Consider the following 18,859-nt stretch of genomic DNA (forward strand, 5'->3'; position numbering starts at 1 on the left):
AACATGAGACTCTGAATGTCAGGGTTGTGGGTTTCAACCCCACCTTGGGCAAAAGATTCCTGCACTGCAGGGGGTTGGACTAGATGATCCTCGTGGTCCCTTCCAACTCTATGATTCTATGATTCAGTTGTACATGCTTCTACTGAATTATAGTAAGGCGTGGAAACTAGTTAGTCATACCAATTCCGTTTTCTTCCTGTACACATCTCCAATGAGCCAGCACTTTCATGTTCCGCATTTGGAACATTTCTTCTCATTTTGTAAGTAGCTGAATTTCCAATGCAGCAATGCACATATTTCACAGCGTCAATTAACCCATTTTGCTCTCAAACTCACTGGGAGCAGTTACACGACAAGGAGGATGTTTTCTCTGAGGCTTGTATCAACACTGCTCCTTTTATTCAGCCAAGACCAAAGGGTGACACCTTACTCATTTGAGAAATGTGAGGTGCATGAAATCTCGGGGAACAAAACAAAAGTTCTGTGCTACAACAGGAACCTGGAAAATGTCCCAACCCACCTACCTGGCAAAGTTGATGCTTTGGACTTGTCTGAGAATAAAATTAGAAGTCTGGGGAGGACTGACTTCAGAAACTTGAGTCACCTTCAAGTTCTGAACATATCTCAGAACAAAATAGAACACATCGAAGGAGGTGCTTTCATGCACACAAGCTACCTGGAGCTCTTGAACCTCACTGCAAACCGTCTGACTCTTCTCTCCAGCTCCATGTTTGATGGGCTTACAAATCTCACGGTCTTGATGCTTGGCAACAATCAAATACTCAAGATTGAACCTTACGCCTTTGCCCATTTGGAGAAATTAAAGGTAATTGATTTATCTTCAAACAGATTGTATACCATGAATGCTATGCATGCTGTGTTTAAAGTGGAATCCTTGAAGGAACTGCACATCAAAGACAATGGTCTGCAGAATTTCTCAACCGAACAGATCATTAGTGTACCTGAGCAGCTTCGTGAATTGGATGTATCTCATAACCCAATTTCTCTCATTGATGTTACAACTTCAGTTTTACAAAGCCTTTCTTCACTTGATTTATCCTTCTCTATCCCTAACATCTCCATTATATGGTTGATACAAGACCCTTGCTTCTTAAAAGGCTTAAAGACATTATTTTTAGGAGGTATAGCTATGAAACCATCAGCTATCTCAGAGGTGATCCAAATGATGAACTGCACCTGGCTAGAGGCTATCCACCTAAACCAGTTACACCTGAATGAGTCAGATGGACTTATAGAGCAGGTATGTCTAAAGCATGGAACTGTTGAGACTCTTAACTTACAGCACAATTCGTTCACAAGTGTTAATGAAGGAGCCTTTGAAAACTGCACACATTTAAGGCATCTGAATATGGCATTTAACAAGCTGAAAGTGCTGCCAATGACACTGTTTCAGTCCTTGCATTCTTTGAAAATTCTTTCTTTGGCAAACAACAAGTTCACTATGGTGCCAAATGCTACCTCTAACATAGCATCATTAGAATGCCTGGATCTTAGTTTTAACAAGATCTATAGAATTCTTCCAGATGACTTTGCCCATCTAAATAATTTGAAGAGTCTCTATGCCACTGGAAACCGTATCTCTCGTGTCCATTCAAATATCTTCAGTGACCTGCACAGCTTGCAAGAACTGAATCTTGAAATAAATATTTTAACAGAAATCAATGAACCTTTCCCAGGAAGCTTAAAGAATCTGGAAACCCTGATACTAAGGCAAAATAAACTGGATTCGATAACAAAAGACGTTTTTAAGAATCTTACTTCTCTGCTGGTTCTTAACCTGGCAGACAATCAGATTGCTGCTATAGAACCTGGTGCCTTTATAGGTTTGCGTAACCTGCAGAGCCTTGTTCTTGGTAGCAACAAGATCACCAAAGACACGTTCCAGGAAGGGCTATTTCAAGGTTTAAGCTCTTTAGTAGACCTAGACCTTTTTAACAATTATATCAGTTACAAGTCCTCCAAAATGCTTGCCAATCCTCCCTTTAAACTGCTGAAGTCCTTAAACAAATTTAATATAAACAGCCAACGTCATAACGGACTTGAAAATTTTCCAGTTAACTTCTTACAAGGACTGGAGTCCATTGTGCAAATCCATGCAGGCAACTTGGCAATATCTTTTTTGGATCCCAAGACTTTTCAATACACCCCTACGCTTGAAGAGCTTGATTTGAGTGATAATTCTCTTAACAATGTTAGCAATATGCTCTTCTGGCCTGTACCAAACCTGAGGGAACTGCACCTCAATAAAAACGGACTAAATTCACTCAACATTGTTTCCCATGGCAACCTTTCCAAGTTAACTCTTTTCAGAGGAGCTGGAAACCAAATAGACGTTATCACAAAAGAACAAATAAGAGCTTTGCCTGCCCTTCTTTTTCTAGATCTCAGGCAAAATACATTTGCCTGTTCCTGTAGCAATGAAATGTTCCTCAACTGGTCACTAAAGGATCCTAAAACACAGGTACTCCATTTCTACCAGTACACCTGTGCTTCCCCTTCAGCACAAAAGGGGCAGAAATTGTGGACCTTTGAGACGTCTTCCTGCATCATTGACTATGGGTTTATCCTGTATATCACAAACACATCTGCAGCAATTTTACTGATGCTCGTCTGCTTCATTTATCAGTGGAGGTTGCATATGATCTACAGTTACTACCTACTACTTGCGTACTTCATTGACAAGAGGGAAAAAAGGAAGGAGCGAGTCATGGGTTATGCTTACGACGCTTTCCTTTCTTACAACACACACAATGAAGAGTGGGTGATAAACGACCTCCTGCCAGTGCTAGAAAACCAGTATCATTGGAAGCTCTGTCTTCATCACCGAGACTTTGAGCCAGGACGGTCCATCCTGGAAAATATTGTAAACAACATCTACGCGAGCAGGAAAACCATTTGTATCATAAGTCGCCACTACCTGGAAAGTGAGTGGTGCTCCAAGGAGATCCAGGTGGCCAGCTTTCGCCTTTTTGATGAACACAAGGATGTCCTGATTCTCATTTTTCTGGAGGACATTCCCAGCGAATACTTATCACCCTACCACAGAATGAGAAAACTTATTAGGAAAAAGACATATCTCAAATGGCCCCAGGATGAGAAGAAGGTTGCATTGTTTTGGCAAAAGCTCAATATGGCTATGAAGACAGGTGAAGGAAAAGAAGAGGATCACCCCATTTTGCCTAGATTTGCTCCGGATGAAGTGCCTTAAAGGAAGTATTCGGGGGGGGGGGGGGAAATGCCTTCTATGTATATTATGCCTCATGCGACATAACACTTTCTACAGTGGCATTACAAACAGATCACAACAATAGCCACTGGCACTGATAGCCACCATTCTGTCCCCATCAGGTATGTTTCACAGGGCCAGTTGCGATGAAACCTTTTTTTTTCATGGAATAATAAATGTGGAAAAAATATAGTTGGAGAGCATAACATTCAGTGGGGGGGGGGAATGGTTTGAGCAGGATACTAGATTCCTGCAAATCCAAACTTGCAATCTGATCCTATGCATACTTACTAAGAAGCAATTGCCACTACTGTATATTCAATGGTCTTACTCCCATGTAGTTTGGAGGACTTACTTCTGAGTAAACCTCCACATCTCTGGGTGGGCAGGCGAGGAAAGGACATGTGTAGCAATAGTCTGGCGACTGTAGGTGGTGGGTAAATAATATTGAAACAATGACACTCCTAAACTGCCATTGTACCATATGTTCCTAGACCATATTTTGCTCTAAATGGAGACCCACCCACAGATACTCACGAAAGATTGAAAGTAGAATAAAATGGGGACTTGAGTTACAAAAGAATCACATTGCCAGCCAGCATGACAATGCCAAAATAAAATTAACAAAATCCTTTCTGTTCCTGTACGGCATTATGATATACAGAAGGGCATATACTTCAGCTTTTTATAAACCTTTTACTAAAGTTATATCTTCCAAAATATTTGGCTGCATGCACCTTTATTTACCAAAGTCTGCTGTTGTTGTTCTTGTTGTTCTCTTCTGTTGAGAGATGAACGTGCCGTGCAATTAATTCTCAAGCATACTGCCATGTTCTCCTTCCCCCCTCTTGTCATCTCAGATAAGTGCCATCCCCCCCCCCCCGCTATGGCTAGAGTGCTGCCTGCTTTAAGTATAACTGCATGGGATCCATCATGAAGCGCTCTAGAGTAGAAGCAATCCTGAAAAAAGGAACACCTAGATGTAATTGTGATACAAAAGATGCAAGTGGGGGTAGAAAGGTAAAACATCTCAAGGGCAAATGGTTAGGCGACCAAACCTATGCTCTGGGGTCTTCCAAAACAAGGGGGGGTGGCAATATTGATTGGGAAAAGAAACTTTGGCTGAGAGTCATAAAAGCTACCTATTTGGACCTAACAATAATTCCTAATCAGCAGGGATGAGAGAGGGGTAAAAATCTCATGCTGCTTTCTGCTTATTTGGGGTAGATATATTGCATATAATCTGTTGTTTCTGGAGGCAGAAAATAGGTCTAGTTGAACCATATGCACTACAGAGCACTTATTCCAAGGTGCTTTGGGGATAAATTCAAGCTGATTGCACACTTCTATGGAATTCCCCTCGCACCATAGGAACCAACTCCTAGGGGCCAAGGTCCCTTCAGCCCCCCATAAAATATTTGAGGGGGCCACCCCCCAAAGTTGATGGGCATTGCCATTCAAATGGTGTGGGTGTGGCCCATCATGTGACTGATTATGCGGGGTGGGGCTTACCTCTCCCCCCCCCCACCATATTTTGTTCAAGTTGGCACTCCTGCTTCCCACATAGGTGAATCTGGCACAGTCATTATATAGTTTGGAAACTATCTATGCTGAAGATGCACTGCTTTACCTTGGCCTCTGACACTTGAGATATGTGTTTTCAGCACCTACCCTATTCCTTTATCTGTAATTTGTTTCAACTCTTTTTAATATTGAATTTTAAATTGTTGCAACCCACCCTGGGACCTGCTGGGGGAAGGGCAGGTAATAAATAACAACTCCTGCTGCTGAATGATTTTGCTTTTTCATATTAACTTTTACCACTTTCATTTCTGTGTAATGCTTTATGTTTATATTGTGTTGCATTTTAAAAGTTTCGAGCCTCTTTGTCTGTTTCCTTAAAGACGTGACTCCCATACTGTGGAACACACCAAAATGGGAATCTCTGGCACAACGTGCACTACAACTGACAGGCGTGAGGGAATCCTAGAAATCACCAAAGGGCAGGACATTCAAACACAGTTTTAGATTCTCTCTGTTTTTCATTTTTTCCAATCTTAAAGCCGACTGCCACATTTCCACAACAGTATGAGATTATTATTTTTACGTTCTCATGAAAATTTGTCAGCATTCTAGTGCGCATTTCTCCTAATGGTCACATTTTTGGATGCGATATTGCCTAGTATTCACATTTTTTGCAAGCCATTTCCCTAAACGTAACGTTATTTCCACTAATATATGGAACTTGTGCAAACATTTGCCTTTTTGTACACATTAGTCGACTGCAGGACTGCACTGAAAAATATGGAGATCTGCAGATTTAGAAGTCCATCATTTACTATTTAGCTATCTCTGAATTCTGTCCCTACATTTCGCTGTGTACCATTTGACTTCTAACAGCATAAACCCTCCTCTTCATCTGCAGCCAAAAGCCCAACAGGCAGCTCTAAAGTAGCCTCATAAACAAGCTCCTGTCTCCTGTAGTAATGCACCAGCCAAGGTCACAGGAAAGCCACAGATCTACCGGTACTTCAGAATTGAAGCTATTAGCAGGGGCTGTGCCCTTGTATAAAGGGCAGAGTGCTGACATAATGGCATGGCAAGGGGGAGGGGGCAATGGAGAGGTTGTTTGCGGACGCTAGCACAGAATGGGTGTCCTGAAAGCAATATCCTGCAAAGTCTGTGAATCCAGTCACCCAGAGCTAATTTTATAGAGAACTACCCAGCTGCAAGCAGCATGGGAAACACAAGGTCCCACATGCAAAGGCATGTGCATGGTGTTGTTTTTTAAGGTTCCTGCAGTGGCACTGAGAATTATCTCACCCTATTATGCCAGCTCAAAAATGTGAAACTTAGAAATCCGAGCAGAGATGCTGTACAATTTGGTGGCCATAGCAAGGCAGCAGCTGGGAGGCTCTTGGTGCTGGGCTAAGCAGAGACAGTGTTTTTTTTGGGGGGGGGGGTACGCAGGGGTACGCATACCCCTAAACAGTTTGTGAATCTAACCAGAGAAGAAACTAAAAAAATAAAATAAAAAAAAGTTTCTTCTCTAGCATGTTGAAATGTCAGTTCCGTTGCTACCCCCAATGGCGGCATTTCCTGTCACGGTGTTCCCTGAGTCTCAGATGGAATGAGAGTACCCCTAAACATTTTTTTAAAGGAAAAAAGCACTGAGCAGACGTAATGTACAGTATGCAACCTAGGACACAAGAGCATTGGTTCAGGTAGACTACCTGGTTTTGCTGCAAGAGGAGCGATGTGCTCCAGTGTGTGTGATGGGAAATGCACATCCTTCACAGGAAAGAAAACGCAAGCATACATCCAAAGGAAGTGTTCTAACTTTGGCACAGGCAACAAAGTTGCTTTGGTTCACCCCATTTTTGATGTATTGCTGCATTTTAAAGGGTTTTATGAACACCAACCCAGTACAGCAGAAAGGCACTCGTCCTAAAAAATACTGGGTTGTAGTGAATGCTGTGTGAGCAGGGTTCTGCTCATGCAACAGGATTCCCCCTTCCTCTCCTTTCCTTGCAAGTCCCCAAAAGCTGTTCCAGAGGGTAGGTTCTTGGGGGGGCACACACTGCAGTGAAGAAGAGGGGAAGTTCTGCTGTGCAAGTGAAAGTCTCTTGTGCAAGCAGAACAGCAGCGCTGGATGCCAAATCTTCTTCTTTTTCCTTAAGAAGAAGAAGTGAAATCAACTATTTAAAAATGCTAAAAACTGTACAGACATGAAGAAAGCACACAGACACCACTTTTTCTTTAGTTACATTTGAGCTGCTTTAAGGGAGAATGACAAATACAATTTGAGATTCCTGCGTTGCAGGGGGTTGGACTAGATGACCCTAGGGTCCCCTTCCAACTCTACCATTCTATGATTCCATGACTTCTGTGGCTTTTGACCCAACTCTAAGGGTTTAGCAGTGATTTGAATCTGTAATTGCAAACATAGTGATAAATACCTTAAGCAGCACCATGGGCTAGAGAGGAAATAAAGAGCCAGCCCAAACCTGAAAGTCCCTTCTTTTGTTGGTGCTAAAGAGTCAGAATTACAGTGGTACCTCGGGTTACATACACTTCAGGTTAAGAACTCTGCTAACGCAGAAATAACGCTTCAGGTTAAAAACTTTGCTTCAGGTTAAGAACAGAAATTGTGCTCTGGCGGCGCAGCAGCAGGAGGAGGCCCCATTAGCTAAAGTGGTGCTTCAGGTTAAGAACAGTTTCAGGTTAAGAACGGACCTCCGGAACGAATTAAGTATGTAACCAGAGGTATTGTGTGTTTCTCCTGAGTTTTTCTGCTGCCAGTGCTGCACTATAAAGATGGTAGGCCACTTGCTCTGTTAGGCTCATTGCAGACTTCCGAGTGATACAGCACAGGTTTGGACATATTTGGCTGTATAGACAGAACGATCAAAGCATGAAAAAGCCCAGTCAATGGGCAGAAATAATTGAATTGCAGCTGGGAGTGTATTGGGGCTCCCAAGGAAGCAAGAAAGATGTTTTACTGGGTGACCCATATATCACTTTCCTGATTTCCCCCCCCCCAAACAAACACCTAGGAGGACAGATTCTGGGCTACTATTTTGGGATACACAGATCCCCCCCCCCAACATATTCCCACGGAGGTGACAGTGTTCCATTAAGGTTCTTTGGAAATCTCCTTGGGGGCTCTGTATGGGAAAGTTCCAGGAGTCAGCAGGTCAACTGGAGCAATATCTGACCACTCTCCTCCAAGTCAGAAGCCAATCGTGACTTGAAGGTAGGTCCATTGGTCACATCTGTGGACCATACATAGGACACTGGTGCCCAAAGGGAGCCATGGAAAGGCTCCAAGGGCAGGAATTCCAGGCTCATCCCTCCAGTTCGTGTTTTCTGTGGCTCCTTTCCTTTTTCTTTGTGTGGGTCGGGGGTGGGGGGTGGGGGGAGCAAGGTCCTGGCTGTATATTGCTCATTAAGGAGGGCCCCAAAATTAAGAGACAGGAGAAATTACCACTCAACTCATTCTGCTGCTGGTGGAGCAAATCATCGGAGCCCTGTGTTTGCTGCAATGGCAGACTGGATGCAACAATGCACACACACACAAAGAGATCCACTGTGAGACAGGTAGGAAGTAATAGCCAATTATTGTGAATGGTAACTTCTCTTTTGTTGCTTACCTCTCAAGGTATAGCATCCCAATGGCATTCTGCAAATAGGAATATGCTCATGTACCTGCTCACTGATAAGCAATTCAGGAAGTATAATCCTACCCTCCAACATTTCTCTGATGAAAATAGGGATGTCCTATTTCATCATCATCATCATCATCATCAATCACCATCACCATCATTATGTTTATACCCTGCCCATCTGACTGGGTTGCCCCAGCCACCCTGAGTGGCTTCCAAAATATGTAAAAACATAATAAATATTAAACATTTAAAAAACCCTTTTATATACAGGAGCTGCCTTCAGATATCTTCTAAAGGTTGTATAGCTACTTCTCTCCTTGGATCAGAGGTCACATAACTCCCTCCAACATTTCTTCAGCAAAAATAGGGGCATCCTAATGAAAAGTGGGACATTCCAGGATCAAATCAGAAACAGGGATGGCTTCTGTAAATCCGAGACTTTTGCAGGAAAATAGGGACACTTGGAGGGTCTCAGCATAATTTATATCCACATTTCCACAGCAAGTCAGAATCATGGCCACATCATCTTAGTGCTATTTCAAATGTTTGCATGAGTGTGCAGAGGTGTACTGGGAATACGAGTATGCATGAAGGAGGAAACCTTTTAAGGAAGCTAGTTCCCGAGAAGTGTTTCAATATGGTAAATATAAGGTTATGCGTGGATAATACTGCTTTACAGTCACACAGGTGACTGTGATCCATGTGTGAACAAGAATGTGGTTCAAGGACTCCCCCACACGTGTTGTGCTCACTCAATCCATAGCAACATTCTTATTTTATTAAGCTGTAGACATTGTCAATGCAAGCCTTTCACTTACATAGGACATCCTCCACACCCAGTCAATGGGATAAGATGCTGGAATATGCTTTTTTTTAAAAAATATTTTTATTAAAGATTTTCTTGATTTACAGAGGTAAGGCAATGTCTCTCTTGTATTCTTCCATATAACATTTTTACAAATCGGTTGTTGTTGAGACATTAGGGAGAAAAGGGGGAGAGAGGTGGGTGGGATGGAGAGATGGGTGGGGTAGGGTGACGATGTTTCTGTTTTACTTAATATGTGTAGGGTTTGGTGTCAGCGTTGTCTGTGTAGGTTCTCTGTTGTTCGTTTGTGCTCCTTTGGTGGTGAGAGAGGTCGGGGTTGGTGCGGGACGTGATTGTTCTTTTGTGGTTGGCTGTGGTGTTCTTTGGTCTCCTGTGTGAGTGGGGTGGGTGAGTGTTTTTTGGTCAGGTTAGCCATATTGATTTGTATGCTGTTGGTAGATTTTTGTCATTATCTTGTTGGGCTGTGTGTGTGATCCGTAGCAACATTCTGTGGGATCTTTGTCCTCTGGGCTGATGGGGGGGGGGGAGCACACATGCAAATGCTTAACTATTCTGCCAACCTGATTTTGAATTCATTCTCAGATTCACTTCACTAATATTGCAACATTCACTCCAAAAATGTTGAGATGAAGTGGTTTCTTTATAGTCCCGGTCCCCGGATAAGGATTTAAGATACTTGGGGTAAGTAGGGTTGGTTTCATGGCAATTATATCCCTTTGCTTATCTGTGTATCAACAGAAATCATTCAAACAATAATGCAGGTATCCATTAGGTGGCAGCATTATACAACATTGTAAATCTGGAGCAAGACCGTTTGCTTCTTGCTTTTTAATACCCATATATGGTCTACTTGCAGGCACCTAGGTGGAGACCTGTTTTTCCTGATTCTCCAAGTAGGCATGACTCAAGCTTCCAAACGGCTCAAATCTCATAAAAAAGCACCCATAAAAGCTAGAAGTGCTTTGTGTGCTTCTCAGCCATAAACCATTTGCACATCGCAATCCAAAGAAGAACAAGAGGGCATTATGACAAAAGAGCACCTCACTTAGCAACAAAACTATCATGGGAGATGATGTACCAGAGATATCACAGCCATCGCTGAAAAGCCATTTTTGGTGGCTCTTAAAACTCTATTCTTGTGCCAGCTTTCTTTTGGGAGATCAGGGACAGTTAGCACACATGCGAAGCAGGGGGAAGTACAAATAAATGAAAAATATCAAGTCCCCCTCAGCAACGAGCAATTCTCTGGAGGGTAGAAACTGCTGGAGGATGAGAGCAAAAGCGAGGACAAATAAAAAGAAAAGACAACTAAGATAGTTGGGCTGGAAAATCCTTACCAGCATCACAGCGCAGTGCTAAATTAGAACAGCTGATTTGATAACTCCCAGCAGGAATGCCTCTGCAGAAGTTAACGCTGCGTGCATATTGCCAATGCAATCCAGAGAGGCTGGTTGCTGATCAAGGACGTGAAGATACATCAAAGTACATTGGTCTAGACTTGCCAAAGAAATATAAAGTGGTTCTGTATTAAGGAAATTGAGGGGTGGGGGGGGGGAACTCCACCATTCCACTCCACATTCAGCCCATTATGTCTCCGAGGAGAGAATTAAGCAGTCTCAAAATAGCAGGCAATCTGAGGTGCCAAATATAACTCAATGTATTTTTTAAAAGGTGAAGTTGGGCACTTAACATTAATCTCTCTAACAAAGCAATCCTATAACACGTCGACTTGGGAGTAAGTCCCACAGTGTTCTTACTCCAACGAAAGGGTGGCTAGGGTCGTGGCCTGAGCCTCCTTGATGTACCTGACAAGGTACAAAGAGGAAGGAAGCCTAAATTACTAAGTGGGAAGCATATACAGTACGGGTCTTTAAAAAGAAGTACAGGTGCATGAACAGAGGTTCTATATTTTTATTATTTACTATATTTATTAGTTACTTTTTCCTGCCAGTGCAACTCAGTACAACCTACAAAACACCAAAAAACATTAAAATCAAGGGGTGGAAATTCATACATTAAAAACATCAAGCCCCCATTAAACAGACTAAGATTATTAGACACAACAAGAATATTAAAACGTGGAGCAGCCATCCATAGAAGAGCCTTTACTTTTTAAATAAAGTCATGCGGGAACCATGGATGTAGCCAACAGGGGAGGGGGCAGGGAGCAGCTGCCCCCCCATCAAATAAAACAATAGAAATAACTATTTGACCAATCACGTCGGTTCTGCCCCCCCCAACAAAGTCCTGCTCCCCCCCCCCCCAACAAAGTCCTGCTCCCCCCTAACAAAAATCCTGGCTACGCCCATGGCAGGAACTAACAATAACCTTGCAAGAGTATGACAGAACAGGCCTACAAGCATGCATGGATATGCACTGTATAAAAATTCAGAGTTACAGCAACATTTAGGGTTACAGCAAATTACAAGTTATTCCAGTTGGAGCTGCTAGCAAAGAATTGGGCTGCTGCCAAAGCAGTAAAAGACATAGCAATATGAAGGGATATAGCAGTACTTCAGTTTTCTCCAGGCTTTAAATCAAACTTGGAAAAGGAGCATTTCCTGTCTCAGCTTGGAGACCCTGTATCACACACACCTGGTGGTGTCCTGTACACATACGTAATATTATGTATTGTATACATAATAATCTCACCTATGTATTTGCAAACATGAATGGTTCTTTTTTTAAAGTAAAAAAGCTGGCTTCTCAGGTCATAGGTAGACTTAAAAATATTTTCATCATACAGCAGATATAACTGAAGCCAAATTTTTAAGAGTAGCCATAGACTTTGGCTAACCAGGCTTTTCATGCAAACTGGTTACTAATTAAGTGAGATGCATGGGAGGCAGAAACAATCATGGGTTTGGGGAAGCAATCGTGTTATGCAGAGCCAAAATTTTCCTCTACCACTTTGCTCTTGTTTCTATTTTGGTGCTAAAGTGCCAAAAAAAAAGAAAGAAAAGAAAAGAAAAAGAAAAATGAAGAACTTCCATGCAAGCACGACCTACTTCCTGCTGTGTGTTCCAGTTCAGCTGGATTTGCTGCAGTGCCTTAAATAAAGACCTGAGAACACCTGACACTGTAGAATTTCGGAAGCTATGGATATGAACCTGGTAAATGCTTAGATTGGAAATCACGGGCAGCCCTGAGTAAGCTGTTTTGAAATATCCTAGGAGGAACAGAAGTATAGGCTGTGATTAAAAGAGATACCCAGGCTCTGCACGAGAGCTTTTTGGCTACTGCTTTTTAGCACTGCCCCTGTGCTTACCACCCTGGCATAAGCTTTCCCTGCATTTCGGGAAATCCTTTGGAGTACAATTCTGTCAGGTATTTTCCTCTAGAGGGGGGGGGGGGAAATAAGCAGATCCTTTGACTAGGATATGGAAGAACTTTGTGGGTGTTGACAGGATGCCATAGGAGCCAACTCCTAGGGACCATGGTGGCTTTGGCCCCCACAATAAAATATTTGAGGGGGCTGCCCCCCCAGTTGATGGACATTGCCATTCAAATGGTGTGTGTGTGCAGTGTCATCTGATCTATTATGCAGGGCGGGGCTTACCTGGTCCTCCACAATATTTTATTCAAGTTGGCATCCCTGCAGGATGTGGATGATGTCAGAAGCACGATGAAGTTACTGTAAGGTTGTCTCGTGTAAATAAAAGCCTTGCTTCGTGCCACTAGCACACAAGAGGTTAGCTATATGCACAAAGGTGGCTGATCTGAACTACCCATATGTCTTCGAGGAATCCATCTTGCAGTTTTCTTGTGAGAATAAAGACAGCAACGTTGTAAAGGATGGGGAGAAATAAAATGAAAACGGAATAAAATGGAAGTGGCTTTGAAAAACTAGTTAGCTCAGCGATGAAGCTGAAGTCTTTACTATCTGCTCATGAAACCAAACTGCACTTACCTGTACTTAAGCAAACTATTGCTTCCAATCCAGAGGTTAGTAGCGCCCAAGTTATGATGAGATCAGTAGGCCACCCTGTCACGAATATGAATCACTATGAATCACTCGTTTCAACTGGATTTATACTTGCTGAGGTAATAAAGCCATGTCTGGGCAGTGTTCCAGTACTTCAGGCTGCAGTTGAGCTGATATGATGGAATCCTCCACAGTAAAAAAAATAACAAGATAAATAAATCCCTACATATAGAAAACTAGTATGTCAGGGAGGAGGCTAGGTTGGAAACCTGCTCCCAGACATCTAGTATTTTATAGAAAGGGGAAATTTTGTATGGAGGAGCATTTCGGTCACCTGAGTCCCCAACTGCAGCCTGAAGTGCTGCAGACACAGGTTTGCTAAGTAAGAGTTTTGTATGAATTAATCTATTGGCAAGCGGTCATTTAAGGCTATGTTACGGTTTGAAGGTGAGGTAAGGGACTGCTAAATCCGCCCCCCTGACTGTTATGCTCAAAATCTCTCCACATACAAGCAATACTGGCAGTGATATCTTTTCTAGAGCTTAGTCAAACATGTTGGTGAACTCTTTTCCAACCATTCTTTGGGATGGGGACAAAAGGAAATCCTGCAGCCCCCCCCCAAAGGGCTTGCTCATATTGTCATTTAATGTGGCTAGTAACCATCCTGTACCTCTATTAATACTCTGTTGTCCACCTGACGTTCTCCTACATGCACTGCCTCCCACACCTTCCCTTCCCTCAATCTGGATTTTTTCCTACCAACTGAGCAGCTCAGAGTGCCCAGGTAGAGATCAGGGGCTGAGTAATAACTGAAAGGAGGGGGCGTCAGAAGAGGTAAGTTCTCAAAAAGTGAATAACCCCGACTCATACAAAAGTGAAAGGTTTCTAGAACCTTTAAATGCATGCTGTCAATCTGCCCTTGTGATCTGAGCCTCCAGACCCAAGTACTTAGGATATCCCCCAGAAGCTCTGACAGGCAGCCAGAGGGGAGTGGAATGGGACGCCTCTCCTGTCTCTCGCCTCTCTCTCCCCCCCCCCCAGCTCTGTGGTGGGAGGGGAGGAAGGAGGGATGTTTACAAACAAACGAAACACGAAACACGCATGCAGATTCATTCATGCATGCTCACTTGATCAAGGAAAAAGGGGTGGTGGGTGCAGAGATGGGCTAGAGGCGGGAAAATAGGAAAAGAATGAAATAAACACACCTAAAAGTATGGACAGGGAGGAAAGTTTGATTCAAGTATTAAGAAGGTGCAAAGCGATCAGGTTTGGACTACAATGGACCAATTTAGATAAGAAAAATGTGGATTTTTAGACAATTTATGTGATGGTGTGGATGAGTCCTAAACTGGAGGAAAGACATTACCTTAGTGACTTACCTTAGTTAACCTTACAGAGTTTTCCATTATTTTCCTTGGTGTTTTTTTTTAAAAAAACTTTATAAATGGCCTGCCCAGCTCACAGCAGTGCACACTGCAGTTTCCTGTTGCCGCACTAACTGAAATGCCATGGGAATGACGCCACATTGCATCGCTGCCAAGCCATTCTGGGAAGTGGGGCCAGTGGGAAGTGGCAGTAGGCATTCAGCAGCCTCCACCCAGCTGTACTTCCTGGAATGCCAAGGGAGTAATGCAATTTGAACACAAGAAAGTGTTGGCTGGATCAGACCAAATACCCATCTAGTCCAGCATCCTGTTCTTACAGTAGCCAAACAGATGCTCACAAAGCAGGACCTGAGTGGAATTGATCTTTTTCACAGCTGCTACACACTGGATCAACATCTTTGAGCTATCCATTACACACACACCCAATTCCTTGTTCTTGGTCAATCACCATCAGTTCAGGCCTCATTAGCTTACATGTGAAATCAGGAAGATGATAGATAGATAGATAGATAGATAGATAGATAGATAGATAATTTGTGCCAATCTGCATCACTGCACCTGCTTATGCTGAATTGCATTCACCATTGTACTGCTTGATCTCTTTTTGCTTAACCACCCTAAACAATTTGGTATCATTGACCTCACTGCTCACAACTACCGTAACTCTAGATCATTTATGAACAAGTTAAAAAGCACAGGTCTCAATACGTCTCCTTTGGGGACTCTACTTTCTATACCCCTCCACTGTGAGAACTGTCCATTTATTCTTGCTTCCTGTTACTTAACCAGTTACTGGTCCATAATAGGACCTCTTCTCTTATTCCGCAACAGCTACACATACTCAGGAGTTTTTGGTAAGGGACTCTTATCAAAAGCTTTTTGAACAAGTATGCAATGTCAGCTGGGTCACCTTTATCTATATACTTGTTGACACTCTCAAAGAACTGTACAAAGTTAGAGAGATAGTGAGAGACTCTTGCAAAAGTCATACTGGTTCTGCTTCAGAATGACATATTATTCTATGTGCTTGTTGTTTTTCTCTTTAATAGCAGTTTTACCAGAACAGATGTTAAGTGAACTGGCATGTAATAGTTAAGATTCCCCCAGGATTCCTTTTTTTAAATTGGTGTTACCTTGGCCATTTTTCAGTCCCAGGTACAGAGCATGATCTTAGGTTACATATTTTTGTTAGAATATCAGCAATTTCACATTTGAGTTATTTTAGAGCTCTCAGGTGGATGCCATCTGGCGATTTGTCAGCTTTTAATTTGTCAATAAGACCTAGAAATGTGTCTCTTGTCACTGCAACTTGCCTCATTTCCGAAGACTCCATTCTCTGTAACATTTGTTCAGGAACAGATATTTGCCATACATCTTCAGTCGCAAAGACAGATGCAAATGTACTAGAAAGTGATGGATATAACAATTGCTTGATGTAATGTTGTACAGTCTCCACACAAACAAGTCAGAATGAATGCTTATTAATATCATATAAGCTTTGCACAAACACTGTAAACAAATCAGTATGAATGCGCAATAAACAGGCGTTTGGAAGTAGCATGTGTTAGGACTTCCTTTGCAGCTGTCCATTTAGATAGATACTTGCTAACACTATAGTCACTGTTTCCAATCAGTTCAACAACTGGATAGGTCAGTTGGTAGAACATGAGACTCTTAATCTCAGGGTCGCGGGTTTGAGCCTCACGTTGGGCAAAAAGATTCCTGCATTGCAGGGGGTTGGACTAGATAACCCTCATGATCCTTTCCAGCTCTATAATTCTGAGATTCTACTTACATCTTCCACAAGGTCCTGGGCATTACTTAATACTAAGTCTATGGCTGCCATCCCTCTAGCCAGTTCCATGACCAACTGTACTATGGCATTGTCACACTGCATCATTCCAAAGGCATTGCATAAAGTACAGAGAGCCCTGTGACACTATTAAAAAGCAAGAAACGTGGAAAACATTTGGACTCCTCATGAAATTAACAAAAATAAAGGCAGCTCTTCCCTCAAAAACAAAATGGGGGGAACTACTTCTGTCCCAAGAAATGAGTAGGAAGGTGGTCCATATTTTCAGCAGGGATGTTTTTGGGAAACTGGGAGGTAAGGATTTTGGCCTAGACTTAATCCTTTCACCTACAGATGGGAAAGCAATCCAACAGGAAAAGGTTACATAGACTCTTCTCTCTATCGCTCCTCTGATTATATTTGCATCCCACTGCAGCTTTTTCATAAAGAAAAAACCTAGCTCCGGAAACTTGCTAAATACAGCTTATGTGTTATACATAGCTCTCAAGATCAAATTAAGACATTTAGTTTGGCTTCAAGTACTAGGCCTACCATTCGTTTCAAGATTTTGCTTGTTAGCATATTCATGCAAAATACTGTATGCACTTATTGTTTACTGTGCATTGTACCAGTCATCTATTGCTTGATTAGGCAGATGTTTCCTGTGTTCTCATGCTTATGAGAGAGAAAAAGTAGAAGTGCAAGCAGACAGAACTTTGAAAGCCTTTTTGCTTACTCAAGAGCCACATCAAATGAGAGAAAACGAGATGTTAGTTACTTAAGGTAAGAAGGAAGCTATGTGATTATGCCCAGATATGGTTCAGTTTCACTGAGCTAACTACTAAGGACAAATGCCAACATATATTGAAAATAAAAGGAACCAATATCTGTATAGTAATACCCATGAGTATTGTGCTTAAGACAGCCATGCACAAAAGAGAAGCACTGGCCGACTTGAGGTAAACCTGAGGCATGCACAACAATTCTGAAATATGTAAATATTTCTATGTATCTCCAAGCCAGCCCATAATAACTCAATGATATGGAATGCTGAGAAGTGGAGAGCTGAAATATCTGGCAGCCAGGTTGTTGTTGTTGTTTAGTCGTTTAGTTGTGTCCGACTTTTCGTGACACCAGGCACTCCTGTCTTCCACTGCCTCCCACAGTTTGGTCAGACTCATGTTGGTAGCTTCGATAACACTGTCCAACCATCTCGTCCTCTGTCGTCCCCTTCTCCTTGTGCCCTCCATCTTTCCCAACATCAGGGTCTTTTCCAGGGAGTCTTCTCTTCTCATGAAGTGGCCAAAGTATTGGAGCCTCAGCTTCAGAATCTGTCCTTCCAGTGAGCACTCAGGGCTGATTTCCTTCAGAATGGATAGGTTTGATCTTCTTGCAGTCCATGGGACTCTCAAGAGTCCTCCAGCACCTTAATTCAAAAGCATCAATTCTTCACCGATCAGCCTTCTTTATGGTCCAGCTCTCACTTCCATACATCACTACTGGGAAAACCATAGCTTTAACTATTTGGACCTTTGTTGGCAAGGTGATGTCTCTGCTTTTAAAGATGCTGTCTAGGTTTGTCATTGCTTTTCTCCCAAGAAGCAGCCAGGTAGGAGGGGGGATTAGAATGGAGTGGCTGGAACAGGACAGACAGACATGCATATGTATAGTAGAATGAACCATTGTCTGGACAGTTCATTTCTTGGTTCACACTGAGAAGGATTTTTAAACTATTCACAGGAATGGAAGTGAGAAATCAAATATTTTAATATAGCTGGGACTGGGCCTCAGTGTGTCCACTCCACCCCATCCCTCAAAAGAGCACCCCAAAATAGAAACAGATATGAATTCCTGCTCTTTCTAACAGTTCTTATTTAGGATGAACCTGTTTGGCCCTGACACCAAAATCTTTTCAGCACCAAGTTCAGGTTTTTCTTTTCTTCCAACTATCAAAATACAGTTTGATCGAGCTGAGTGAAGGGTTTATGCTAGTGCCACTCTTGGTTGCTGATAAATTTCTCACCCCCTCTGTGGAGCCTGGAGTTTTATATATTGATTTTCCATTATGGTATACATTTTAAACAATTCTGCGTGTTTTTAACTTGATTGTAGGTCACCTAGACCAGGGGTCCCCAAACTAAGGCCTGGGGGCCAGATGCGGCCCAATCGCCTTCTAAATGTGGTCTGCGGACGGTCTGGGAATCAGCGTGTTTTTACATGAGTAGAATGTGTCCTTTTATTTAAAATGCATCTCTGGGTTATTTGTGGGGAATAGGAATTCGTTCATATTTTTTTTCAAAATATAGTTCGGCCCCCTACAAGGTCTGAGGGACAGTGAACGGCCCCCTGCTGAAAATGTTTGCTGACCCCTGACCTAGACCCTAGAACAAGGGTGGGGAACTGCTTCCAGCTGGGGGACATAATTCTACTCTTCAGAAACCATGCAGCCCATTTTGAAAAGTGCACCTGTCACTCATCTGATGTCACAATGACAACAGGTGAAACATTTTCTCAGG

The 18,859-nt window shown here is 42.5% G+C and overlaps 1 protein-coding gene across 1 annotated transcript; it reads left to right on the forward strand.

Moving 5' to 3' along the window:
* Nucleotides 1-74: 74 nt before the first annotated feature.
* LOC117041286 (toll-like receptor 13) lies at nucleotides 75-3,234 on the forward strand. Its single transcript, XM_033139903.1, has one exon. It carries the CDS (start codon nucleotides 362-364, stop codon nucleotides 3,227-3,229), a length of 2,868 nt encoding a protein of 955 aa, XP_032995794.1. The 5' UTR covers nucleotides 75-361; the 3' UTR covers nucleotides 3,230-3,234.
* The last annotated feature ends 15,625 nt before the right edge of the window (nucleotides 3,235-18,859 follow it).

Source organism: Lacerta agilis, chromosome 2, assembly GCF_009819535.1.
Source record: "Lacerta agilis isolate rLacAgi1 chromosome 2, rLacAgi1.pri, whole genome shotgun sequence".
Classification (NCBI taxonomy): domain Eukaryota; kingdom Metazoa; phylum Chordata; class Lepidosauria; order Squamata; family Lacertidae; genus Lacerta; species Lacerta agilis.